The following is a 27,910-nucleotide window of genomic DNA, read 5'->3' as shown; positions in this document are numbered from 1 at the left end:
GTTTGATAATAAACTAGAAATTGATTACTAAATAAGGAATAATTTATTCTGTTTTTAGTTAAATTTATTGTTTAAAATGTTATAATAATAAAAATAATTAGAAAGAAAAAAATGGCTCTACAAATTTTAGAAGCATACCAAAAAGAAAAAGAAACAAAAACTCAAATTACTATTATAACCAAGTAGTTAAATTTTTTAAACTTTAAGGAGAAATAAATTAATAATAAGTAAAAGCAACAATAATAAAAACAATAAACAATTAAATAAAAATAATTTCTACTAGTTAATTTATAAACGAAATAAAATGAAAACAAATAATTAAATAATTAAAAAGAGAAAAGAAAAACTGAAGGTGAAACTACTAGCCCCGCACCGGTTTATCTGCTGGTCTTTAGGTGGTTGAACATAGTTATAAAAGTGAAACTTATCCGAAAATCGGCATTAATATTCAAAGCTCACCAAACGAAAAAAAGAAAATTTCTTCTATAGCGATTAAATTGATAAATTAAAAAATATGGAATATAAATAAGAAAACTGATATCCGACACACCGTCACTTGCAGAAAGTGTCTTTGCTAATTATTTAAATTGCAAAAAATTAGAAGAGATGGACACATTCAGAAAGAGAAATCTGGAGGTAGCCACCACTTTAAAATAAAGAAAAGAAAACTGAACAAATGGGAAATTAACTGAAATCCAGTTGTAAAAAACAAGCCAAGAGCAATGTTATAACAAATAATAAAAGGACTTTTTTTTTTTTTTTGGTTTCTTTTATCCCTCAAGTATTAGATCAACAAAGGGAATTTATTTCTAATAATCAATAGCTCTTATTCGGTATTAACAAAACTAACAGGTGACCTTTACGTTTGCGAGTAATACTTGTCCAACAACTTCTCAGTATATTCTCCAAATTTGATAGAACAATTGGCCAGCATCAGCTGAAAACAACACACACACACACACACCAACAACATCAACAGAGTTCAATAACATCCTATTTCAGTTGCGATCTTTTTATATGCTTCATTGTATATACTAGTGCAAAAAGACTTAAGACTCAATAAAATACAAATAATTAATAGCAACATTTGCTCTTTGACAATTGAGAAAAGAAGCATCTGCCGTGTAGGAATCAGACTTCTATTTCTATAAACTCAAGAAAGCGACTCTAGCAGCACCCAACTTTGTTTTTTGCGTTCATTGTTTGACTAATTATGATATTAATTAATGATTATTTTCTTTTCTTCTTTTTCCCAAACCCACTTTTGCTATTTGTTTTTAAACTTTGAATAAGTTTCCCTCACGAGGACAAGAAAAGATACACGTAGCATATATTCTTATCACAGTCATCTCTTCTTAAAGTCTTAAAATTCTCACTAGAAAGCTCAAATCTTTATTCATCCTACGTGTCTTCAATTTAAAATGTGATAACACTTTTCACGTTTCATGTCCTGTAACTATTTAGACAAAACATTTTGACATGTTGTGGCCGAAAAATACATACCTCTTCGTGAATATGCATATCGTCGGGAAAGTTGAGCATTTCATCCCTGCAAAAGAAAAAAAAAATGTGAATGTTCTCAACCAAAAAAGGTACTAATAAATTAGTAAACTGCTAGAAGAAATAAAAAGATGTTTCGTCTTTACAAATAACATACCAATCAGGTTGCATGAATAATGCAAATGTTGATCGGTCAACACCAGAAGCCTCCTGTCCTTTAGGTGCCTGATAAACAAACAATAGGCCATGAATAACATTATTACTTTATAACAATACACAAGACAAATCAGCGAGGAAAAGATAATTGTAAGATATTGGTGCCACTTAGGCACAAAGTGCTATATCCTTGATTTAAGTGCTCTTGACTTGAGAGAAGAAAAGAATAAATTGCACTCTCACCCATTTAACTCGTCATTTCATGCAATCTAGATGCGAAAGAGCATGACTACCACTATTGAAAACATATGGCCCATATCATGCAAAAAGAAGATTATACCATAACTTGATTTTAACAAAGTGGAGTTTACTTTGTTAATAAATATCAATGGAGAAATAAGGAAAACTTAATCCCACAGTTAAAGAAGACAGTAAAAATTGAAGTGAGAATAGTGCCATCCTTAAAGACATTCAGAGTCCCATAAGAAAGACTACTTGCATTCTTGTTGATATTAAAGGACCAGTATCTCAGCTTAATTATAACAAAACAAAAGGTCAGCATTGAAATAAAGAATGAGTCTAGCTATGCTCCATACAAACATATCAGGTACATGGAAATAACATTTTAACAAATGCTACCTTATATGGAACTACAATGTTTGAGAAAGTCTACAACAAAGAAAAAGAACATTCATCTTGTCTTTCTGAAGTGAGAATGTGAATTATTCAGGTAGGTCTCTTGAAAAAGAGTTTGGGAGGCTAAATAAATGTGCCTGTGTGAAGAAATATCAAGTCACTTAAGCTAAACACTTCTCGCCAAATTACATTAAAATATTGTAGAAAAATCACAATTGCACTTAAAAGTTCATTTTGGCGTGTGTTTCACATTTGGACTTCCATAGGTTGCATCAAATAATAAAAAATACCTCGACACAGTGACAATGTTTCAGACAGTAAAGTGATTGTTGCACCACATATAACATGCTACAGTATAGGCTACTCTCAAATTCTCAGAAGATAGAATAAGAGCACATACCCGGACACAATGAGGTGTTGCACAAAGATAACCTCTTGACAATATTTCAGTGGTTTCACCAACTTGGAATGCTATCTCATCTTCTCCATATATAACCTAATGTATTAAGAACATGCACGTTTGCAGATCATTCAGAAATTATTTCTTTGAAAAGAAAAATGTCCTCTAGATCATAAAAAGCAATAACCATGCAAGTTGTCAAAATACCATGCACTTTGAAGATCCAACACGTGAAAAACCTAATCATAATCAAACTGGAAAGAAGATGGAAGAAAATTGGTGTGTAATTAAGAGAACTCAGGTTCAAACTGGAAAAGAGGAAAAAGAGCATTCAGTGGAACTTTCTCAAAAGCATAATATTAGAATCGCTGTCAATGAAGACCACCAAAAACCCTTGCACAGTATTTGGTATTCTAATAATCTAGAGCTCTCAATATCAAATGAAAGAGTTGATTTTATATGTCTTTTCTAATACTCAGTGGAGGATTTTTCTTAAGTTTCCCATAAGGAAACCTGATTGCTTTCAGCCCTAGTTCAAGAAACAAGATAGCAGTCAATAATATATGTATCTTACATTTATATAAATTACTTATATTTTAACAACATGCTTATTGTACTTGATTTCCTCCATCAGCATTAATACCAATGGTAAAAAATTTGACATTCCCATTTTCAATATGCTATTTAACTTCAATAATGCACTGCTATCTCAATGTGCACTTTCGTATGACCAAGGATACTGTGTCCCTCTTTTATCACACAAATTTACAAGCTTAACCTAAACACCTGTCTACGCTTTTAGATTTCAACAAGATCCGCACAGAAGATTTAAGTCAACTTTTCAAAAGGAGATGAGATGATCAAGCTGGTGCATGGTGTGCATGCTTTGCTCCAATCTTTGACCATTATTGTCCTGATAGTAAGTCATTTAACACACCATATTGGCAAAAAGAGGTTATTCATCTAAAGATATATGCCTTTAAACTAAGATGTAACCCTTGTTGCTAGGGGATGGAAGTTATACAACTATCTGATATGTTTATTGTGCACAAGACACCCTCACAGAAGTAACATCAACATAATACATGGCAATTTCAGATAACAAAGTAATCTTAGGCTTACGACTTGTAATTCTCTCACTTATTCCGCAGCGATCATTTTCTGAATTTCATATACGGAAATTCCATAAGGGCATTAAACATTGTAACTTAGGAAAAGATATCTTTTCCTATTTATCTCCTCAATGGTATTAAGTCATATCCAGTGTTCTCATGGGCCTTCATCAATATATTAGTTAAAATTTCAACCCGTCATCTTATCTAGTTTTTTAATATATTTCAACCCGACATAGTACTGTTTCAAAATGTGATATATCCAGTTCCCATAAACTTGACCTACAAACCTAAATAAGCTAGCTCTCCTGACAGCTAAGCAAATATGCAATCAACAATTTGAAACAAGCAATTGATACATTTGATCTGTTATAACAGCATCTTGCATTGGTAAGATTTTGATGACAAGAAAGTATACTTTCACAATTTGATCAGTTCGTGTTTTAATATAAAGACCAGCAGCACTATCAGGGCAAGGTATTTCTACACCATCTCCCTTAAACATGGCACAGGTCAGACCTACATATTGAATTGAAACAGAAATCAGATGTAATAAAGAAGAGAGACAACCATAATCTTTATGTTTCAAGAAAAAGAAATATTTTAGTCCACCTATGCATTTCCATAAATAGAAAATATATGATAATAATGAATTATTATGCGCAAACCAAATACAATCAACAACTGAACAGGGTCGAAGACGACTTTCACAGCAAGAATGTTTGCATGGTCAAAATTATAAGCAGTGTGTATATTTACCTGTGAGCGACCCATGATCTGTATGCCATCCACACCAAGATGATACAGAGTGACCATCTTGGATATACTCCCTGCAAGTGGTTTTAAGAGTTAGACAATCACCTTCAGAAGAGACTACAAACCATTTTATCATCCCAAACACATAAAAATTGGCATATATCTAATATTTCAAATGAATTAAAATGTGTATATAAAGTTATCTGATCAGTGACAATTCAATAAAATAGAACACTATATCAAGATAAAGTTCCAGTGGCAGCCCAAATATTCAAGATTCATTCATGGAGATACAACTATAAGTTACAATAAAAAAACATTGGAAAGAAAAAAAAATGCTTTATAACATAGCTGTAATTGCCAGCACAATAGCAAAATGGAATTGGATCTTTCAAGCAATAGAACTATTCAGCAAGGGGAAAAGTAAATGAGGTCTTGGGAGGGAGGGAAAGGTTTACCTCTTTTGTGCTGGGAAATAATATAGCAAACGGCCTTTATGACACCGAGAGCGAAGAAGTATCTGTTCAAGGCTTTCATTTTTATTCGTTTTCATCCCCTTGGATACTGCTCATGACAGTTTCAGTCGGATATAAAGAGTCAAAAGAGAGGAGGAGAGAAATAGTAAAATAAAAAGCTACACTTCAAAGAGGAGAGAAATAGAAAAATAAAAAAATCACTTCAAAATAAAGGAAAAGAAAGCCAAAAATAAGCAGTGGGATAAGTGGGGAGAGACATAGCAAAACAATAGTTGCTACAGCAGGGGCTAAGTGCCTCCATCTTTTATTTATTTATTTTTTTTTTAAAAAGATTAGCTAACAGAGTGCTTAATCTTGAACTATTCATCAAGGCAGACTAAGACTAGTTGAAACCTGTAAGCAACTCTTGTTTCAAAGATGAGTGAGGAAACGCAAGCGCATGGCTGGACAAACCATGGCATGATCATAGTTCCACCAGCCATGAGGACAGAAATTCAGTTATGTGCAAAAGTTATTGAAACTTCTTCAAACATGAGATGAATCATTTATCAATTTTTCTCTTTTGATCAGAACTTTCAATTTTGACAATTTTAGCCTAATTTGAGACATCGGTTGCAAGTTTGTCCAACCAATCAAGATAGTAATATAAATAATAATAGTAATAAGAAAAATTATTATTACATTGATTCTCTGAATATAGGAGTACTTTCACTTTTTATTTTCTTTCAAAGGAAAAAATATTGACTTCAAACAGCTTCTAGCAGAACCAAACATTCAATTTGTGGATATTACCATATTGATCACAGTGATAAGCTAGCATCACTCCAACATCAAGGATCAGCTTCCCAAGCCCTTTGAAAGCTATATAAAAACAACTAGTTAGCAATCTAATGAGGCAATGACTATCTTAAGAATAAATTAATGTTGAAACATCCTGCCCATAATAATGGATTATGAACATTCAAATATACCAATTTCCAGTTCTGGCAAAATGCTATCAGGCCATATATTTGATCCGCAATAATGAGGATACCTACAAGTCCAGAAAATGTTTCAAGTTATGCAAATAGGAAGGGCCATAATCACAGTTCAGTAGACATTCTTTATTCGAGTAATTATGTCCTTTACCACCCCAGTCCAGTTAATTCTCTCTTTCAAAAATAGAACACATGAAATATAAATATCAATTGCAATTTTTGATCTACTTCAGCCATGATAGTATTAAGTTCAGCAACATAAAATCCAGATAAGTACCTGCCTTCCCAAAGAACTGAGCAAAAAAAATGGAAACATTTTGACTACAATTTTTTTGGAGCTTTTACCGTTGTATGCATTGGGGATCAGTTGTGGGCACATTTAAAACTGGATTCGCATAAAAGGATCCTTTAAACAGATCTGCAAAACACATGAAAATAACTATTAACTTGACCGACCTACATCAACTATAACTGAGTTTGTAATGGTCACCAAATTACAATTGATGATTATGGATGTTACATAAAACTACTCATGGCCATTCAGATTTTAAGACAAGCAAAGAGATGGTGGTCACACTAGGAAAAAGAAGTGCAAGTTTCAGAAATTAGTTTTTCAACAACAGGACTTGGCATGGTCTTAAGCACTTCCTTCAATCACAAGCACCGCTACAACCGAAACAACTCTCCATAGACACTAGGATTTTATTTCACAGATAAATTATGACAAATGAATATACAGACTAGACTCCAAGAGAATCAAGGAAGAGAAACAGAACCATAATTGTACCCACAAGGGCAGTAAAGCATTGGACCTAAGAACGCTGCGCTTACTAAATCTTGCACCATCAATCAACTTAAGCTATGCCAATGTCAAATGTTGAGCAAAAGTATATATTAGTTATTTTTACAAGGGGACAATATGTCTTGTAGGTGATAAAAGGTAAGAATAAAGATATGCAAGTGCAAGGTAATAGCAATAAAAAAAATTAAGAATCCCTACTTCTGAGAAAGTTGAAGGACTATGAGAACAATAATAAAAGGAGAACAAATCAGACGCTAAGGATAGGGAAGAGAGCAGAACCATGGTAATTACAAATAATACTAGGCTAGGTTTTCAAGCAGCAACAGCTCTAACAACTGAGTTACAAATGGTTATTTGCTTATCAAATTGTGCACTAGCATGCTGGCAATGTGAAAAGGTCCTCATATGTCCTTATCTCAGTATAAAGCCCAAGACTGACCATTCCACAGATGCTTGCTGAGCAGTGTCATGTTCAAAGTTCAACTCGGTCCTAATTAACAGGCCATGTCAGATTTAAACCAGTAAAAAACTACAAACTGCCATATCCCAGTAAAATAGATACCATCAATAAATGAGAGCAGAATAGACACTGATAAATGAGAAGAAAGCCCTCAATTTGTTAGTAATAACATAACTTCTTTTTCTTAGAAGAACTGTAGTATTATTCAGAAAAATAAAACAGAAAGATTAATCTAATTTATTATATGTAATTTACATTTTAATCACCAGCTAATCATTACCATTACTATAGTTGAGCACAAATAAGCATAAGCACAGTAGCCCTTTGTCCAGATTTCCTCATTTGCTATCTATTATCCAGTGTTTTAGAACTCATAAAATCTACTGAGAAATATATTACCAGGTTTCCCAGATTCAAGTTTCTCTTTTCCATGACTCCATCCAAAGTTGTACCTACAAATATATGGCGGGTTAAAGAAACAAAAAGGTGAGTACATAATAACCAACTATCACAGCCTTACATAGTTAAAACTATGATATCGCAATAGGTGTAAAGAAACTGTGGTTATCCAAAATCAATCTGCAGGAGACACATATATGGATTCTTTTCTTGATAACCATTCTAAGAACAAAAAGAGCTCTAATTAAACAGACATCATAAAAGAACAGAGAAAAAGTTAGACTGAAAGCAGAAAACTGCTTCAAGACTGGCAATGATATGCAAAAAATGAATAAAAAAAACCTATTATCTACACATTATTTGGCCAGACAGCAAAAATGCAGAATCTTCAGTGGACTTAAGTGCAAAGAACATTCGAATATAACCAAATTGAAATCACGAACTGAAGTACAGAACATCTTTAGGATCGACCAAATAATAACAGATAAAGAGGATAAAGTCAGAAACCAAAAAGGCTAGATTTTACCTACTATTTGGATCTTCAAGCTCCTTTTTCTTCTCTTCAGGAAGGCTGGCCAATCTGAAAAGATAGCAGGACAGATTTGTAAAAGAATAGTAACTCAGTTTCTTAAGTTTATATCCAACACAACACAGAAGAATATTGAAATTGACATCCATTTTGGAGCTTATACCTTGATGAAAGATGTAGAAGATTTCGACGCAATGATGGAAAACCAGGCACCTATATAATAGGAATAAATAAATATTAAGAATTAAAAAGAATTAAACTCAAACTCAAACAATCAATCAAGCATTTATGTGATCAATAATATCATCATCACAATAGGCTTTGAGGTTTTACCAAACACAATTAATTTCCACCTCAATTTCAGTAACAGTCAATAAGATTTTCACTTTGCTTGTGAGAATATTTTTCCTTATAGTCAGTATTACTTTTTTTCTGTTTATATTTCGATGTTACTTAGTCTAATGCATTATTTCATATTTATACATGGTCTAAAATATGAAATAAAATAAACGTGTTAATCTATAAATACACACGGAAAGCATGCTATCTGTACACTTTCTGCAGTGATCGACACGACAGTGTTTCAAATAATAATAGACACAAACAGTTATAATTAAAAGAAGAAAAATGACATTAATAATAGTAATAAAGAAGGTTTCGTACATCTGTAATTGATAAAATCCCGAGTCCATTAGGTCCAAAACCTTCCTCAATTTTCATCGATAAGTCTACATTCTTGTCCTGGTTCATTAATGTTTACAGCAGGAATTTTAAAAAGACATATGAACAAATAAATTGGAATGCACAAATAAGAATTTGATGTGGACTGTTTGGTCACAGAGAAAAAGAAGAGTAAAAGAAAATTAATGTTAAAACCAATCAGAGGAGGACAAGAGTTAAAAATTGACCTTGAGATCGGAGTAGGGTATAGTAACAGTCCTAACAGTAGGGAAAGCAGCAGTTTGACGGGAGCAGGACATCGTGTGAGACGTAATCCGATTGAACGGTGACGGAGACGGAGAACAGGAGGGATTATTGTGAAAGAATTTGTGGACTTGACTTATATAACGGAGACATAATATAGAAATCATAGAATATATGTACGTACGAGAGAATTATTAGAAGCACAGAAGGAAAAGGAAGAGCAACACTTCGTTGAGATTCTTTACGCTGCGCCTTCCATAGTTCCACGGAAATTTGCACCAGAGTTTTTTTTTTTGTCTTTTTTGGTTCTGTACGTTAGCCCGCCCTGTCACGGGACTGAACCGTCTTTTTCTGCTTCATTTTGGAATTCCTTTTAACGACAGCTCGTTTAATTTGTCAAATAACCACACTCAAGAAAAGTCTCACAAGCGACAAGTCGTTAAGCAGAAATAAGTCAGTTGAGATATAGTTTCATCGAGCAACCAGTGCCTCCTTCTGGCTTCTTTCTCCGGTAAGTTTCTTCCAGCTCTCAACAAATGGCGTGCAGCATTGCTCACCGGCACCACCATCTCTTTACTCAAAGCATCCATTTCTCATTCCCTTCTCTCTTCATGTCAAAATCTTTTATATCTCATCCAAGCAAATCTACAAGATCCTTTTGTCCAATAAAGTCAACTTCTCGCTCTATGTCAGTGATATCTGGTGCTAGCAGCTTCACTTGGGACGACGTCTTTAGAGTGTCTCAACCTGAATATGTCCCTAACGATTCTTCAGATCTCTCCGGCTTCTTTCACAAGATTCAACTCTGCAATCGCGGCTCTGTATACTCTCTCTCTCTCTCTCTCTCTCTCTCTCTCTCTGGAAAAAATAAATAAATTTAGCCTAATCTCTGATTTTAATTCCTATCATTTTTGCAGGAACTTCAATCTGAGTTCATTTCATTCTTAATCGAAGATCAATTTGTTGGTTATATCCATAATAAGTAACTAAACTATCTCGCACTTTCTAATGCTAATCAAAACCATAGGTTTAGAAGGTTAATTTTGGAATCCATTTTTTTTTTAATTTTAATTTGTGCAGTTTTGTTGAGCAGTTAAGGAGGTTTAAGGATGTGTTTGTTTTCCTTCAAAGTAATCATTCCTATGTAAGTTTACATGAGAGGCTACAGACAGCAGAGGATAGAACTAGAGCTGTTGGCCAAGTTATTAAATGTTTAGGAGAAGAAGGATTGATTCCAGGTATACGGAATGAGGTACAATCTCAGCTCTGTTGAATTCATATGGAGGAGGACTTGATTGCATACAAAAGACGTTTTATAATAAACAGAAATTTAGTACAAAATATTTGTACTAGCACACAAGCACAACCCTCTAATACCCATAATCTTACACTACCGCACACACCTCACATTAGATTTGTAGGGACTTTTCCACTCACACAAATAAGGAGCATGACTCCTTAAATAGCCTAGGAAAGTTGGTTATTACCAACTTTACTCATTCATACCACCAATCATTTAGTTTCTTTAGTCCCTTTTTTCTCTTTTCTCTTATTTATTTATTTATTATTTTAATTAGATAATTCTAGAAAGCAGAGAGACGGTGATGATGTATTTAACATTCTCCCTCAGCACCGATTCTGTATAATTTCAGTTTTAGTTCTTGGAACTCCACATCCATTCCATAATGTGCATAATTTTTATTCCTCGTCAACTACAGTGTATCATCCCATTTGCTGCTCTAGAATTTATTTTCATATCCTTTAAAACTTTTCATAAAGCTTTCTCTACTTGTCACCATGCTAGTGATTTCTACTTTCTTACTCGACTTTTGTTTTATATTCATTATCTTCTCTTTCTTTTGATCTTGCCTCTGTTTTGGATTTTCATCTCCAGTTTTTTCATTGCTTGAAAACCATAGAAGGTCTTCCGTTATTTTGAAACTTTTATGTTTTTCCTCTATTTGCTCCCTCATACTTTGTAGTGTTTTCTGCTTCTCTTGGCAATTTAGTTCAGCATATATACTTCTATCATTTCTTTGTCGGCATTTGTATTTATTTGGACCTGAAATTTTTCTTCATAATTGAATTCTTCTTCCAATGGAAACTCTTCATATAAACTTGATTCTATCATGTCCCTCTCTTTTTCACTTTCGCACGATTCTTCAAGATAGTTTGATGTAGTTGAGGATGCCAATACGTCCCATTCATCATCACTATCTGTAAAATATGAAACCTCATTATCTTTTATTGCTTCTTCGATGACACATGATGCTTGGATGTCAGAGTCCTATTCCCCTTCACTTTGAACTTGAGGTCGAGCAGATGTTGCTACATTTACTTAGGCTCTTTTATATCGACAGTCTCGAGCATAATGGCCTTGTTTGCCATAATTATAGCATTCAATATCACATCGCCTAGATCTTTTATCTTGCTTGTCCTCCAGCTCTTGACGTTGTTGAGCTCTCCTAAATATGAACTGTCACCTTTCCACCACCTGCTATTTCTATCTTCTTCTAAATTAGACTTGTTACCTTCATAGATTCTTCTATAATAACTGCCTTTGGAATTTCTTCCATAGTTGCTAAACAATGCTTCCTTATTTGTCTCACCTTTTATTGAAACTCCAGCTATTTCTTTAACTAACGTCTCTTGATTAGCTAATAAATATTCTAACTCCTAAAGTGATGGTGGTTTAGGCCATCCCTGAACTGCCGTAATAAAACTTCTATATTCTGGTTTAATTCTATAGATAATAATTCTCCGCATTCTATCTTCACTAATTTGAGATGTTAGATCTAATTCTGATATCTGCCGACATAAAGACTTAATTTTTGTAAAATACTGATTAATTGGTGATTCACCTTGTCTAACTAACGTTAACTTAGTCTCTAAATTTTATAATCTCATTTCATTTTTCTTAGAAAAACACGGGGCTAAAATATCACAAGCTTCTTTAGGTGTGAATGCGTACCTGATATGTTCAAGCATTTCTTCTTCAATCGTTACCTTGATCGCGAACATTGCTTTTTCAGTCTTGATCCTCCATTTTCTTAAAGCTTCGACGTTCTCCTCTTGAGGTGGCGTACTCTCGCTTCCGCCAACTACCTCTCGCAGATCTTGACTTTGGAGATACGACTCCAAACACATCAATCACGCTCTCTAATTATAATTATTCAACTTCTTCACATTCCACTGTGAGGTCCATCTCGTAACTTGATATTCCTCTCAACCAAGCAAGCAACCGGCTTCACAGTATTTCTTGACTGTGCACGAGATAATTACTCCTTAGGACACTTTGTGATTCGATCTCGAACAACTCTCAAAACACGGACCTTGATTGTCCCGCTCTGATACCACTTGTTGAATTTATATGGAGGAGGACTTGATTGTACATAAAAGATGTCTATTATATTAAACAGAAATTTAGTACAAAATATTTGTACTACAAAGCACACTAGCACAACCCTCTAATACCCACAATCTTACACTACTGCACACACCTCCCATTAGATTTGTAGGGACTTTTCCACTCACACAAATGAGGAGCATGACTCCCTAAATAGCCTAGGAAAGTTGGTTATTACCAACTTTACTCATTCATACCACCAATTATTTAGTTTCCTTAGTCCTCTTTTGCTCTTTCTCTTTTTTATTTATTTATTTATTTATTATTTTAACTAGATAATTCTAGAAAAAAGGAGAGAGGCGGTGATGATGTATTTAATAAGCTCAATGAACAACTCTGCAAATTCTTACACTTCAATAACTTGGAATATGATTACCATCAGTATAAATTTTGTGTATCTATTCTCATTCTTGATTGGTATGCAATTAAAGATTATTTATTGATTTGAATGTCATTGGTTTAATAAATCAGCTTTACCCTGTGGTATCCTCATTTGGCTCGCCTGTCTATTTTTCCTTGGAACGTGCTGCAGCTCCTTATTTCGGCATAAAGGTATATTTCTGCTTTTAATATATTATTGAATAATGTAGCTTCTTTGTATATTTATTATAGATTTTTATTTTGAATGCTGAGAACAGGTGTATGGAATTCACATGAATGGCTTTGTTGAAAGAGATGGAGAGAAATTTCTATGGATAGGAAAGAGAAGTGGAGTGAAACCTACTTATCCAGGGATGCTTGATCATCTGGTTGCTGGAGGATTGGTTTGTCACTAACTATTATAACTCTATTTTCACATGTTTCTACCCAAAATTTTGTTTTCTCTCTTATCTTCTTTAGAATGTTTAGTCTTGTTGATGACTAAATGTATTTATGTTTTCTACATTGGAAAGATACTTCTTTTTCTAATCAAGCAATGGAACAACTTGTGTTATCTTGATGGATTAAGATTAAGAAGCAAGCTGAGAACATATAATGCTTAAACCTTAGGAAGCTGGATAACATTATGATGACAATGCTTTTGGTGAGACCCTGAGCATGCAAGATTGAACTGAGATTTGACCATAAATTGCTTATGTTAAACCTGAGTAAGGTTGAAATATTCTTTGATGCAATATTTGTAGGATCATGTTTTTCTAATGGAAACTGGATGGAGCATAATGATTTAGACCTTTTAAATAGAATGATGGTTTTAAACAAGGCTGCCTGTAAAGCTTCCTTTATTTCTAAGCCAACTCTTATCTGACATTTCCATTGTGTTGATGGCAGCCTCATGGGATCTCCTGTGAAGAGAATGTTATCAAGGAATGTGAAGAGGAAGCAGGAATACCTCGATCAATTTCGCATAAGTAAGTTATCTGTAGCAACTGAATTATCAAATGCATGTTCAATAAAGTCTAATTCTAGCTAAAGTAGAGAGATGAGAAAATCTGGTCTCTTTAAAGAAGATGCTTCTAGGAAAGGCAGTTGGAAAGCTTGTTCTTCAAGTAAGAGAGTCTTCCTGCATCAGGAAACTTAGATAAGCTTAAAATATTTATCACATGCCTTGTATTCTATCAGCTAGGAAGTCAATCCTTGGCATTGCAGATTTGCATCCTAGATTAATCTTTTTGATTCTGGCACAATCTCTGTGTGACGACTGTTAATTATTTCACTTTCAGAGCCATACCAGTTGGTGCTGTTTCTTACATGGATATCGAAGAATATAGATACAAGAGAGATGTTCTATTTTGTTATGATTTGAAACTTCCCGATGGTTTTATACCTAAGAATCAAGGTAACCTTGAAGCTCTTCTTGCTTTTAGATCAGCTAAGGTTATAACTAAAAGCTAACTATAAGCAAATTTGCTTACTAATTTGGGAATTGCATCCCATTTCTGTTTGTTACTTCGTCATCTTATCTATCCTACATAATATCTTCAAACTATGGCAGATGGAGAAGTGGAGAGTTTCCAATTGATCCCTGTGAAAAATGTTGCAAATGTTGTAAGGAGGACAGAATTTTTCAAGTCAAATTGCTCTCTTGTCATCATTCATTTCCTATTTCGGCATGGGTATTTCTTCTCTATTGTTTCGGCAGTTTGTTTGAACCCTTTTAGTTTGTCATTTTCAGATCAGTTAGTCATTTTGTTTTTTAGAAAAAAGGACATAAAATCTTATTACTACTCATGCTATGATCAAAAGAATATGGGACGCTAAAAGATTTTATCCCTAGCCAACTGAAAGCTCATTCCGTTTTCCTGCACGTGCACGCATCTTTTACCTACTTCTAGCAGCTACTAAGGCCAAAAGAACACTAAGAATTTTCTTATATATATCTAATAAATAGGTTCAAATATTTAGTTACGGAGATTCACAATTATGAGTTGTCAATATTAAATTTAAATAGTTAAAAAAGGATTCGTATTTGAAGTGTTGTTACTAAAATGCCCAAATTGAATTACATGATTTCTTTTAAGAGTTCTGACGAGAAGGATATCGAGAGAGCCCTTTTCCCTATGGGAAGTGGTAGTTCACAGTTTTCCAAGCGCATCTAGCTCAATTCTTGTTGATTCTTTGAAAACACTGTTAAGGGATTACAATGTTGAGGGATTTTATTCGGAAACCGTTGGATAATGACAAAATGATCAAAGATGGACATTTCTTCTGTCTCCACATCTAAAATTGTGTTGCTTTCTTTCCCTTTGATGAATCCTTAAGCGTGAACCGAGTTTGTACCTCTTTTAGTTCCATATGAAGTGCAGAGAAACCTACTGTGATTAGTAATTTTATAATAGAGAGCACGCAAATTTGTCAAATTGCAACGTTTAACTCATACGCCATTTTGAATATTGAATTTCCCTCAATTTATTCCAGTATTACAAATCATTGATATTCATGTAAATTAGATGGAAGTTCACTTCTCACACACTCATTTATTGTCCAGCTTAGTTCTTTAATTATTAAAAGGAGGAACAGTTCCCCATTTATGTGATGAAATTCCTTTATCATTGTAAGCTGTTTTAACTAGACTGATAATCGTTTCATACTTATTAATTGATCTGGACGTGCCACGAATTAATAAACACACCTGCAGAAGTGTGATTATTCGTTTAGAATTCTAATATATTCGCATGCATTGCAGGTTTATTAGGCCCGAATGCTTGGGATACTTGGATCTGTTGCAAAGTTTGAGGAATGGAGATTGCTCCTAGATGCATTAGAGGAATTACTGAACAAAAACAAAGAGAACTGAATTGCTTTTGTTATATATTATTCTAGGCCCAGGCTGTGCAATATTTATACAAATGGAAGTTGAATTTTGTCAATTCTATAAAATCTGTAAACTCCCAAAAATTAGGAGTTAATTTATTCTATCCTAAAATACATTAGAAGTAAATTATTCTAACCTAAAATAAAGCAGAAATCATGGGATATACATAGATTTTATAACTGTACAGGAAAAATATTTTAGATTTTCAACACTCTTCCTCAAAATGGTCAATAGATATTTTTCATTCCCATCTTGTATGTAATGTCTTCAAAGTTGGAAGTAGGCATTCCCTTAGTTAAGACATCTGCCAATTGATCATTTGATGTTGTATATAGAGTGCAAATAATGTCATTGTCCAGCTTTTTTTTAATAAAGTGTCTGTCTACTTTGATGTGTTTTGTGCGATCATGTTGCACTAGATTATGTGCAATGTTGATGGCAAACTTGTTATTGCAATAGAGTTTCATAGGTCCTTCCCACTTGATTTTAAGGTCATCAAGTATTATTTTGAGTCATAGCAATTCACAAACTCCATGAGCCATAATCCTAAACTCTGCTTCAACACTTGATCTTGTAACAACCGATTGTTTCTTACTCCTCCATGTCACTAGGTTCCCACCAAGGAATGTACAATATCCTAAAGTTGATCTACGATCTACAACAAAACTTGTATAATCAGCATCGATATATGCCTTAATGAGTAATTCTTCATTTTTCTTGAACAAAATTCCTCTACCCGATGTCCTTTTGAGATAGGACAAAATTTTGTTGACAACCTGCAAATGTTTCTCTTTTAGATTATGCATAAATTGGCTTACTATATTTACAGCAAATGCTATTGTCCAGCCTTGTATGGGATAAGTATATTAGTTTTCCAACCAACCACTAATATCTTCCCTTACTTATCGTCCTTTTCTTCACTCAATGTCAAGTTAGGCTCAATGGGTGTGTTTGCTGCCTTGCATCTAAGATTGTCTGTTTCTTTAAGCAAGTCTAAGACATACTTTTGTTGGGAAATAAGGATGCCTTTACTTGAGTATGTCACCTCAATTCCCAAAAAAATACTTCAGCCTCCCATGTTCTTTAATTTTGAACTCCTTTGCTAAGCACTTTTTTAGTGTTTCTCTTTCAATTTGATCATTCCCGGTGATGATGATGTCATCTACATACATAAGCAGAGCTATAACTCCTTTTGAATGTTTTATGAACAAGGTATGATTTCCTTGACTTTGTTTGTACTGCATTGCTAGCATCATTTTAGTAAATCTTCTGAACCAAGCCATTGGTGATTGTTTTAATCCATATAAAGCTTTTCTTAACCTGCACACTTTCTTTTCAATAGACATTTCATTAAAACCCAGTGGAGGTTCCATGTACATCTCTTCTTCTAAGTCCCTATGTAAGAGCGCATTCTTAACATCAAATTAATGTAAACACCAACCAAAGTTAGCAGCTAAAGACAAAAGAACAGGCACAATATTCATTTTTGCTACGGGTGCAAAGGTCTCTTGGTAATCTACCCCATATGTCTGTGTATATCCTTTTGCGACCAATCGAGCTTTATGCCTTTCTAATGAATCATCGGCTTTATATTTCAAAGTAAACACCCACTTACACCCCACAGTTTTCTTTCTTTTAGGCAGGTTTACAATTTCCCAAGTCTTATTTCTTTCTAGGGCATTCATCTCCTCTTTCATAGCTTGTAACCAGTTCTTATTTCTAAGTGCCTCTTGTAGTGTTTGTGGGATTGAAATGGAGTTGATGGTGGTAAGAAAAGTTCTATGTTGTGGAAAGAGTCTATGGAAGGACATAAAATTTGAGATTGGATGCTTAGTGCATTCTCGTGTTCCTTTTCTCGGCCTGGTATCCTGCACCTCGTGTTTATGATATCTACATTCAACTGTGCCCCGGAGACACAGTCGAAGCACGCCCGCCCAGTGTGCTTCTTTCACGACATGCTCTGGTCCCGGGTATATTCTTGTGGTCTTCTAGCGTTAGAAGAAGTCGCATCCGTCCCGGACATCTTTTAGCGCAGCTTTGACAAATCGAAGCTTTTGGGCTACCTGCAACCTGGGGGTAAGAACTGAGGGATAATGCCCCCTAACCTAAATAGGCCTACCAGCGAAGCAACTGGTACTTGATCAGGTGGGGGGCGGTTTGGTTTCGTGCAACGCCCTCGCAGCAGGAAGAGGCAGTTGTCATTTGAAAGGAAACGCCCTTTGTATAGGGCTGCGCACACTGAGAAAAAAGCCCTTTAGTAAAGCCTAAATGTCCTTATTGAAAACGAAAGCGCTAACGCGCCTTATATTAAAAAATCCACGCTTTGGAAATGTTAAGTTAGTTTAAAAAACAAAGAAAGTCTCTCCTTCCACTTCCTTGCTAGTGCTTGCTGCCCTTCCTTAAGCCATAGAAAATAGGTTCAGAAATTCTCCTAGAGCTAGCTTTGGACATAGAACCAGCAATCCCTAGCTTACCAATTGAACTAGATCAGCTAAGAATTTTTCATAAAAGACAGGGGGCTTAGCTTAAGATTGAAACTCGATGGCTTGAAAGCTGATTGATACCTGGCTGTTATTGGATAGGCTTGTGCAATAGGAAGGGTTTGCCCTTGGATTTGCTGTGAGCCCGATTTGATATCAATCAGTTCGATTCCTCCCACCCGCGTGCATGTCTTGGCTTTCCAGAATCTCTTTAGAAATTGATATGATTCCATAGGCGGGCATGCTCCTCTATTTCGTAGTTAGGGCATGATGGCTCCATTAAAAGCTCTTGACATGGCTTCGCCGGCAAATCCTTGATCGTGAGCTCTACCAGCTTTCCTAACCATTGGGGACAAGGCTTTCCTTGCAACTTTTGAACATTAGCTCCGTTGACTGACTCATTGGCTGCACCAGCAACTTATGATCGTCAGCTTCTCATTGCTAGTTCATGATCCTAGAGGAATTGCCTTACTTGCATCTTCCTGAGAGACATGGGCACTTGCCCCTCAATCTCTTCCAGCGCAGTCACTTTCTCCTATCTTTCTTTCCGTGTGGTTTTCCAAAATAGGAATGATTCTGAGGTTGATAACTCCTCTGAGCAATTCTTTCAGAACCGATCTTTTAATGCCTTGTGACCCCATCAGTTCTAATTTCTTTGAAGTTGGATCAGACTAAAGAGACAGCAGAGACTACCTCTATCGTCTATGTCCCACCTGCCACCGACCCCCTTGACTAGGTTGGGCAAGCTTGGATGCCCTTACTCTCAACAAGTTGCTGGTCGAGATCGTGGAACTCTCGCTTGAGAAGTAAGCTGGTCCTTGTTTGGTCATAAGGATAATCGTTCTTATTAGGTCAGGGGCGGCCGAGAGCATCTACTTTGGAATCATCCTGCTCTAAAGCGAACGTAAACCAAGGACCGGGTAGGAATGACGCGGGGCCTTCTGAAGGAATAGAGTTAGATTGAACACACAAAGGAGCAAAATTTTCAATACCTGATTCTGGTTCAGATTCTTGGACTTGCACAGGTTCATAAATATGAACTTTCTTCCTTGAGTAGACCTTGAGTGGTGTAGTAGGATTTAAACCAGTTTTTCCCTCAGCTCTAAGATCAGGTTCAATTTCTTTACTAGCATGTTCATCTTCAAATTCAAATTTAGGTTCAGGTTCACTGTTGGCATATTCTCCTTTGGAGTTAAGTGTATCATCAAGTTTGAAAGACTTCAAGTTGGATGTGGGACTTTGAAAATCAAGGAGAAATTCCTTATTTTCCTAAGAACTCTCCCCTTGGAGATGAGGATTGCTACTTTGAAAGTAAGGCTCATTTTCAACAAATGTGACATCCGTAGAGGTAAAAAAAAAAAATTAAAGGTGGATGATAACACTTGTATCCTTTCTTTGCGTTTGAGTATCCCACAAAAATACATTTTAAAGCTCTTAGATCAAGTTTCCCTCTTTAGTGTGCATGAACATGTACAAAAGCAACACAACCAAACACATTTGGGACAGTTTGCAAGAGACATTAAAATTAGGGTAAAAAACAGAAAGAGCAGCAGCGAGACTCTGATTATTTAGCACTTTGGAAGGTACTCTATTTATCAAATGTGTAGCAGTTAAAACAGCCTCCCCCAAAAAGGTTTTTGGAACTGTTGAATCAAAATTACTCGTGTCACATTGAGTAAATGTCTATTTTTTCGTTCAGCAATCCCATTTTGTTGGGGTGTTTCTATATAAGATGACTCGTGTATTATACCCTCTTTTTGGAAAAAGGATGAGAGAACTTAATTGAAGTAGTCTGTTGCATTGTCAGATCTTACTTTTTTAATCAAATTTTCAAATTTTGTGTAAATCATTTTATGAAACATTGGAAAAATACTGTGTACTTCTAATTTTTCTTTCATAAGAAACAACCATGTAGTTCTAGTACAATCATCAATGAATGTGACAAACCATTTTGCTCCAGAAATACTAAAAACTCTACAAGGCCTCCAAATATTGGTATACATCAAGGAGAAAGGTCTAGTAGATCTTATATTACTCAATGGAAATGAAAATCTGTGATGTTTAGCAATTTCACATGTATCACAATGAAAATTACTAACATCTTCATTTTTAAAAAGTGAAGGAAACATGCTTTTAAGTAGAATAAAAGATGGATGACCAAAACAAAAATGATAAAGCCAAATTTCATATTTATTACGAGACATGTTTACTTGAAGAGCATATGAGGGATGATTGATTCTTGTTCTCCTTGTTGCCACTCATTTCCTCAAGGTAATAAAGCTATCTTTCACCTTAGCAAGTCCAATCGTCCTCCCAGTAATCAAATCCTGAAAAACACAATGAGTAGAATAGAAGGTTACTTTACAGTTTAGATCCTTGGTAATTTGATGGATGGATATGAGATTGGAGGACAATTTAGGAACATGCAACACATTATTTAGGGACAAAGTATTTGATAGATTTACTATTCCTTGGCCTACAACAGTTACAGGAGATTCATCAGCAACAGTAACTTTTCTATTTCTAGGACATGGGTTGTATGTTCTAAATCTGATTGGGCTATGAGTCATGTGGTCAGTAGCTCCTGAGTCGATGACCCAAGAGCCTAGAGAAGACATGCTTGAGGCACTTAAAGCATAAGAGTTAAGATACTTACCTGATTGAGCCAGTGAACATGTACTAGAGGACTTTTCAAGGGAATTTAGGAGGTTTCTTATCGTTTCAATTTTTTCTTTTTTGAATTCTCCTATACCAGCCTGGTTGGATTTTTCTTGAGTTTGGTCTTCTCTGTCAGCTAAGTGGGCTTTTCCTCCTTTAAATCCTCCTTTACGGTTAAGGACTTGTTCCTTCCCATAGAGTTTGAAACAATCCTCTTGCGTTTTGCGTGGTTTTTTTGCAATATGTGCACCAAACTGTGTCTTTATTTGACTCTGTATCCCATTACCTATCCTTGCTTTCTTATTGTTTGACTTTGTAGAAATCATTGCTGACCCTTCTAATGTTTTAGGCTCCAACATGACTTCTCGCCTATTCTCTTCAGCTCGGATCAAGGATATTTTCTCATTCAGGGATGGAAATTTTTCTTTCCCTAATATCTAGACTCTGACTTGATCAAACTCCACGTTCAAACCTGCAAGGAAGTCATAAACTCTATCCTTTTCGATAAAGCTTTTCAAGGTGGCTGCATCTTCACTACACAGCATCTGAACACACCAATATTGATCCATTTCCTGCTATAGATTTTGCAAAAGATTGACATATTAAGTAATAGAAAGGTTGCCTTGTTTAGTGGCTGAGATCTTTGTTTTAATCTCATAGATTAGGGCAACATCTCCTGCCTTTGAATAGGTTTGTCGAATAGTAGTCCATATGTCTTTAGCTGTTGGCAAGAACATGCAAGTGTCGCTTATTTTAGGTAACATGGAGTTCCATAGCCATGACATGACCATAGAATCCTCTTCATCCCAAGGATCGAATTCTGGATCACCATTTTTAGGTCCAGTTCCAAGCAAGTGGTTGATTTTGCCCTTTCTTTTGAGAAATGTTTGAACAAATTATGACCACTTCAAATAGTTTTTTCCATTGTAGGTTGCCTGGATATTCTGCAAATCTCCTATGTGTGGAATATTTGAGGTCTCTTCTGATTTGGTACTGGAGTTAATTTCTGATGTTCAATTTCAGTCATGTTGCAGGTTTGAAAGAAAGAAATTTTTTTCTTTTTTTTTTTTTGGCAATGAAGGCCTAGTGAAAATTTCAGCAATGAAGGCTGGAAATTGCACTTGGCAATAAGGACTTAAAAAGAAGAAAGTACTCGGTAATGAAGGCTGACAAGAAGAGGTCCCAAGAGCAAAGGCTCTGATACCATAAACAAAAACAAAGAGAACTGAATTGCTTTTGTTAAATATTATTCTAGGCTCAGGCTGTGCAATATTTATACAAATGGAAATTGACTTGACTTTTGTCAATTTCATGAAATCTGTAATCTCCCAAAAATTAGGAGCTAATATATTCTATCCTAAAATACATTAGAAGTAAATTATTCTAACCTAAAATAAAGCAGAAATTATAAAATATACATAGATTTTATAGTTGTACAGGAAAGATGTTCTAGATTTTCAATAATTACATATGAGACACATATTTTAATTACAATATGCCAATCAAAGTTTCATGTATGACTAGCAAAGCAATGACTCACAACACCAAATATTGTTGTGCACGTATAGGAGATCTATTCCAGACTATTTAACATGAAGGAAAGCCTCGATGTCCCACACATTGAAAAAGAGAATTGAAGATCTGGTTTCGCTAGATATCTTAAAACATTTGTTTTTCTTTTTTCTGATGGTTTCTCCATTGGGTTGCCTTATGAGATATTGATAATAAAATGCATAGTTTTGTTTATTATGTGATTAAGTTTTGAGGTGGTAGAAAAATAACATGCCTATTATTGCACGTCACATGACATGATGTTGCAGTAAGTAGCGGCACAATTAAGTACATTCATTTATCCAGTACAACGTAGAATATTATGAGACTGAATTGCTCAAGTATGACAGATTTATTGACAGACAGTTGCAGCAAAAGCAAATGTATACCCCACACTCTCTCCTACACTTACTGTTATTTAAGTGTAAAAGCAGAGATAATTTCACGTGCAAAAACTCACACTTTCAACTCCTCAACTTCTGGGCTCAGTGGTTCGAATAGAGATTCCACTTCATTTTGATCAATGTCTTCCAAGCTTGGGGGATTCCACTTTGGTTTCTGCAGAGTCATGATCCGACAAACACTAAGCAAACTGTCTAACTATATGCCAAAAATGAGGATAATGAAAACCCAGCTTAATGTAAGAGACTGCAAAGGATAAACCTGATCCTTGTCCACCAACACAGCCCTGACCCCTTCAGCAAAATCATTTCGCAAAGATGACCTCAAGGCAATGCGATATTCTGTTTTCATGACACCATTTAGCTGCATGCAACAAATTGCAGTTAAGCATGTACATCATTAGAAAGAAAAACAGATTATTGCAAAGAAGAAGAAATTATGAAGAAGATTAGCAAACTCACAGTTGATAGTTCGCTGTTTGGTTTTCCATAGGCAGATGCGACTTTGGAAAAGTATTTCTGTGTCAAGCAAAGAGAAAAGGGAGCACCCTTTCCAAGACCTTGAAGCGCATCACTAGCCCACTCCGCCACTGTAAAAAAAAAAAAAATCACAGCGAAAAAAAAGAGGAATAGAAAATCAAAATGGAGGTCATGCATATCACAAGTTCATATCAACAAGAAAACAATTTAACATCATTTATAATGTAACTAGCATTAAATCAGCTCACCTTTGGTATCAGCACTCTGCTGATGCTTTTTCAGCTCTTCAGTAATCTCCTTTACCGAATTACTTGCACTGAAGGTTGAAATTATTTGAGGCAAAAGCAACTTTAACTCTGCCTCGGACTCTGGTTCATTGCTATACTTTGCTAAGAGAGCTTTGATGTCATCATTTGGGTCCTGGGAACTGTATTAAAAGCACACAAATTAGTCTGGCTGCAAAGTTTTAGCCCAATTCACAATTACAGTAAGCAGTAAGATTCAAAAAATTATGTTGCCCAAACACATGAATTTGCCATTAGTTTAACAACAAAAGAAATGCAGTAATACCAACAAGAGCTGGCTTTTTTTCTCCAAATTATTGTGGGAAACTGCTATTTACTCATTACAACTTTCTTACAAGTCAAATAGTAATTAATAGTCAATGTGGTTGTTCAAAATTATCATAAGGTATAATATTTGGCAATATTAAAATGCTGAAAGCAAAGTTTATGCAGGACATACAAGGTCATAGAGAAAAGGGCCTCCTTTACCGAGCCTAAATTTCCAGATGGCACGAAATGTGTTCCAAGACCTACAAACAATGCATCAGAGGGTGTAGATATTCTCTTTCCAGTCAATCCAAGATAAGCACCTGCAGAAAAAAGGGCAACACATTATGTAAAAACACGAAATTCGCAATATTTTCAAAAAAGTCAATTATCAATGTAAGAAATAAAACCCTATTTGATAAACTGTTCAAGTACACAGGTCTGTGATCAGTATTTAGCACAAGGTAACTATAATGATCAGCAGTATTTTGTTCTTATTTTTTCTTTTTAGGTGGATCAACAATATCTTAGCTCTTTAGTCATTGGAACGACAAGATTGGGCACCATATGATTGATCCGACAAGTTGTCTTTCATGGGCATATCTAGGAAATCAAAGTTTTCCTTCCCAGACACATTCCGAAATTTAAAAGATAAATGCTAGGTCACTTTTACAACTTCTTTTTAAAGCCAACCTCACATCAAGTATCAGCACCTCTAAAGTTAATAACTAATCAATTGTGTATGTGAGAAGAGAGAGATGCCAAATTCCAGTTCAAGAGGAAACAAAGTTTCAACAAACTATGTTACTTCGAATGGGGTACAAGTGTTGAGTACAGATACTTATCCTATAGTTCTGCACTTTTTCCTATATTTTTGCAGATTGGCATGCACCCATTTTCATCCTAGGTGTGAGGTCTCCGATATTTCTCCAGTATGGGAGAATGACAAGAAAGGCTTTTCCCAACCAAGCCACCTAGGTTTTTCACCTGGAGTGAACATGATGTGAATGAATTTGGCGCCTTCCCTTATTTTACTAAAATTGAGTTCCGTTTCGTTAGAATCATAGAGCAGCTTGCAGACAAGAAAAAATGAAGAATCAGGGTAACAAAGTATAAGAATTATACCAACTGATCCTTCTCCTGGACTATGTGCAGCTATATATGAAAACCCAACATCTGGGAACAAGCCAATTCCATTTTCTGGCATAGCGAGAACAGTTCTCTGCATATCAGCTCACAGAGTACACAAGTCAGAATTAGCAAATTTACAATAGCATCCTTGAAAATTCTGATATACATAAGGACATAAAATTAAATGGGGTTTGTACCTCTGTTACAACACGATAGCGACCATGACCAGATAGGCCAAGTCCAAAGCCCATTGTTATGCCATCCATGAATGATATATATGGCTTCTTGTAGTCAGAAATCTTACATATTAGAGAATATTCAGCAGTGAAAACCTGACATACAATCCAAATAGAACATATTAACCCAGGGAACAGAACAAAATCGAATGCACAATCTTCAGAAGGCAACTCAACTTAAATAAGGAGCCAAAAGAAAAAAAAAAAAAAAAGAACAGTGAACATGCAGAGTTTGAAATGTTAATTTAATTCACAGAAGCCAAAATAAAGGTGTTAAAATAGACTGTTCTCCAGACATTTATGTCAATTAGTTAAAGTAATATAGCTATTTCATCTTATATATTATAGCTCAAACAGTTTAGATATTCTGCATTTTACTTTGACCTTTAGTGAAAATTTAATAGAAACTTCCAATTGTTTTGAGCAATAGTAAGCATTTAAATCAAGTTCCAAGAAGGCTCCTTATTAGCCAATGATGTGTAGACACTTTAGTGAGAATTGTGATCCAATCCAAATAATGCATATAGCATCATCCAGTTGAAGCTTGAAGAAGTAAAACTAATAGGTTAAATGCTGCCTGACATCCAAGAAAACAACATGTGAATACAATAAATAGGTACATTTCACATCAAGAGGATTAGGAGGAAGAAGGTTCTGTATATGATAAACTAAGAACTTATACATAAAGTTTTACAATATAGACATCAAAGGTAATATGGCAAGGTAGTTAATATGACAAACTAACATTGAATGCATAAATTTTACAATATAGGCATTAAAGGTACTATGGCAAGGTAGGTAATATGATAAACTAATATTCAATGCTTAAAAAATTTGCAATATAGGCATTAAAGTTAATATGGCAAGGTAGTTGATTAATTTGAACTTGAACCATCATGATGCACAAGTTTAGGGGGAAGATGATATGATTAAAAGCACACATATAAGACCTCAATCATATGTGACAGTTGGTTTTTGGATGTAATAGCCTTCACATCACCACCTGCAGATAACAAAGCTAAGACTACTGAAATGTCCAATGATTTAGAAACTAAAAGCAAAAGGATTAGAACAATACGTGAATACAGATGGCAAACAGTCTGAAACAGCAGAAGCTTATTCTTTTAAGAATATTAAAAATTAAAAAAACTTCAAGAACCAGAAGAACAGCATAGAAGTGCACAAAAGCACCTTCTGCACAAGAGGGGTGTTTTTGTCCTTTTGAATTTCGGCAACAACACCTTTAATATCCATTCCTGCATAATAAGCCACTCTATAACACACACGCTAATACACATTCTCATCTTAATCAAACGATATTTTTAGACTCGTTTAAAAATCAATTAAAAATTTAGTTACCTGCACAAAATGCACGTGGAGAACTGCCTTCAACAAGAACACACTTAACCCTAGGATCCGATTCCCATTCATCAAGAAAACTCTTATATTTAACATCCATATCTGCGTCATCATCGTCACAAAGATAATCCGATTACAGATTTTGATTTTAAAAATTCCTAATCAAACGTAAATCATCATTAAATGCAGAAAAAGAAAAAGCAAAAGCAAAAAGAAAGAAAAGAAATGTGACCTAAGTTCATGGCGTTGAGAGCTTTAGGACGATCGAGAGTGATGACAGCAACGCCGTTTTGATGAACATTTCCTTTAACGAAATTATCAGAAGAAGCAGAGGCCATGATCGCAAAGGTTCGACAAGAAAGATATGATTTGCGAAAGCTGAAGGAACTCGCTGACTCAGTGAAAAGAATTGCTGACTTTGAAACGAGTCTAGATGCTGATACTAAGCTTCTCATTTCTGTTCAGAAACACTGATTCAAGAGTGTGATAATTGAAGATATTTTTGGAGCTATTTACGATTTTGGAATGTTAATTAATGGGCCTTTTGTGTTTACATGCAAGCCCAACCATATATTAGGCTTTAAGGGTCCAAAATAATTTTTTGGAGAAACTTTACTAAAAATAGGGTTTCAAGATTTTAAAATACTTCAGAATTTCTTTTAGAGAAAAAGAAACTTACAATATTTTTATAGGGTTTTTGGGACATACATATATACAATTTGAATTTTTAGAAGGAAATGGATTCATAATCTCTCCATCATTGAATTATTAGTATGATGATTAGCTTTATTTCTTTTGAATTTAAGAATAAGGTTTATAATCAAATAACAAAAATACTTGTTTCTTCTAACTATAATGAATTGAAGTGTTCATTTTTGTAAACTCATACCCAAAATGTTTGATTATAAAGAACATTACTAAAATATACGTTTGATAAATATTTATAAATTAAAAATAAAAATAACTAAAGTGATAGCATGGTTTATAAAGAAAAAAATAATTTATTTATTTAATTATTATATAACTATTCATATTGTTAAGTAACAATATCTAATATTTTTTATAATTTTGTCAACATTTACAAAGATGATATCTTATTTTTCTTTTAGCTAAGGAAGGATATCTTTTAATTCTGGGAGAAGATTCTAGATTTAGTGAGACTTGAGTTTTAGCACTTAATTCTTATTTAGAATAAAGGCATGAGAAAAAAAAAAAAAGTAATTAAAGCTCTTAAAGCATGCTAGCTAACATGCATCCACAGATTCAAGCCCTGTCAT

General features: G+C 34.7%; 3 protein-coding genes and 1 long non-coding RNA gene across 9 annotated transcripts; 1 reads left to right on the top strand and 3 right to left on the bottom strand.

The window, feature by feature from the left end:
* Positions 1-619: 619 nt before the first annotated feature.
* On the bottom strand, positions 620-9,439 carry LOC8278593. Of its 2 annotated transcripts, XM_002515531.4 has the most exons (15): positions 9,112-9,439; positions 8,867-8,944; positions 8,367-8,416; positions 8,201-8,254; positions 7,675-7,727; positions 6,359-6,431; positions 6,008-6,069; positions 5,829-5,897; positions 5,019-5,124; positions 4,564-4,634; positions 4,223-4,323; positions 2,693-2,788; positions 1,658-1,725; positions 1,504-1,549; positions 620-937 (listed from the first exon to the last, which is right to left on the bottom strand). In XM_002515531.4, exons 1-15 carry the CDS (start codon positions 9,292-9,294, stop codon positions 860-862), a joined length of 1,188 nt encoding a protein of 395 aa, XP_002515577.2. In that variant the 5' UTR covers positions 9,295-9,439; the 3' UTR covers positions 620-859. The 2 variants fall into 2 exon arrangements, with proteins under 2 accessions (XP_002515577.2, XP_015572521.1); XM_015717035.3 differs by lacking the exon at positions 8,867-8,944 and having other exon boundaries at positions 9,112-9,438.
* An 88-nt stretch (positions 9,440-9,527) lies between these two features.
* LOC8278594 (nudix hydrolase 20, chloroplastic) lies at positions 9,528-15,884 on the top strand. 2 transcript variants are annotated; one of them, XM_025156710.2, is made up of 9 exons: positions 9,528-9,948; positions 10,045-10,096; positions 10,282-10,379; positions 13,005-13,085; positions 13,172-13,297; positions 13,803-13,882; positions 14,195-14,310; positions 14,467-14,587; positions 15,658-15,884. In XM_025156710.2, the coding sequence occupies exons 1-9, from the start codon at positions 9,664-9,666 to the stop codon at positions 15,725-15,727; spliced, it is 1,029 nt and encodes a 342-aa protein (XP_025012478.1). In that variant the 5' UTR covers positions 9,528-9,663; the 3' UTR covers positions 15,728-15,884. The 2 variants fall into 2 exon arrangements, with proteins under 2 accessions (XP_025012478.1, XP_015572522.1); XM_015717036.3 differs by having other exon boundaries at positions 10,045-10,109; positions 10,208-10,379.
* On the bottom strand, positions 15,761-20,915 carry LOC107260948. The gene is made up of 2 exons (XR_007215255.1): positions 20,732-20,915; positions 15,761-20,593 (listed from the first exon to the last, which is right to left on the bottom strand). It is a non-coding gene; the product is annotated as an uncharacterized LOC107260948 (long non-coding RNA).
* Positions 20,916-22,691: 1,776 nt separating this feature from the next.
* On the bottom strand, positions 22,692-27,122 carry LOC8278595 (3-hydroxyisobutyryl-CoA hydrolase-like protein 3, mitochondrial). Of its 4 annotated transcripts, XM_025156733.2 has the most exons (11): positions 26,866-27,122; positions 26,634-26,735; positions 26,486-26,530; positions 26,225-26,277; positions 25,236-25,370; positions 25,033-25,129; positions 24,101-24,230; positions 23,605-23,783; positions 23,339-23,466; positions 23,139-23,240; positions 22,692-23,033 (listed from the first exon to the last, which is right to left on the bottom strand). In XM_025156733.2, exons 1-11 carry the CDS (start codon positions 27,086-27,088, stop codon positions 22,932-22,934), a joined length of 1,296 nt encoding a protein of 431 aa, XP_025012501.1. In that variant the 5' UTR covers positions 27,089-27,122; the 3' UTR covers positions 22,692-22,931. The 4 variants fall into 4 exon arrangements, with proteins under 4 accessions (XP_025012501.1, XP_015572593.1, XP_002515579.1 ...); XM_015717107.3 differs by lacking the exon at positions 26,225-26,277 and having other exon boundaries at positions 26,466-26,530; XM_002515533.4 differs by lacking the exon at positions 26,486-26,530.
* Positions 27,123-27,910: the final 788 nt, after the last annotated feature.

This window comes from Ricinus communis, chromosome 3 (genome assembly GCF_019578655.1).
Source record: "Ricinus communis isolate WT05 ecotype wild-type chromosome 3, ASM1957865v1, whole genome shotgun sequence".
Classification (NCBI taxonomy): Eukaryota; Viridiplantae; Streptophyta; class Magnoliopsida; order Malpighiales; family Euphorbiaceae; genus Ricinus; species Ricinus communis.
The sequence above is the reverse complement of the archived record's forward strand: the minus strand, read 5'-3'. Positions and strand labels throughout refer to the sequence as shown.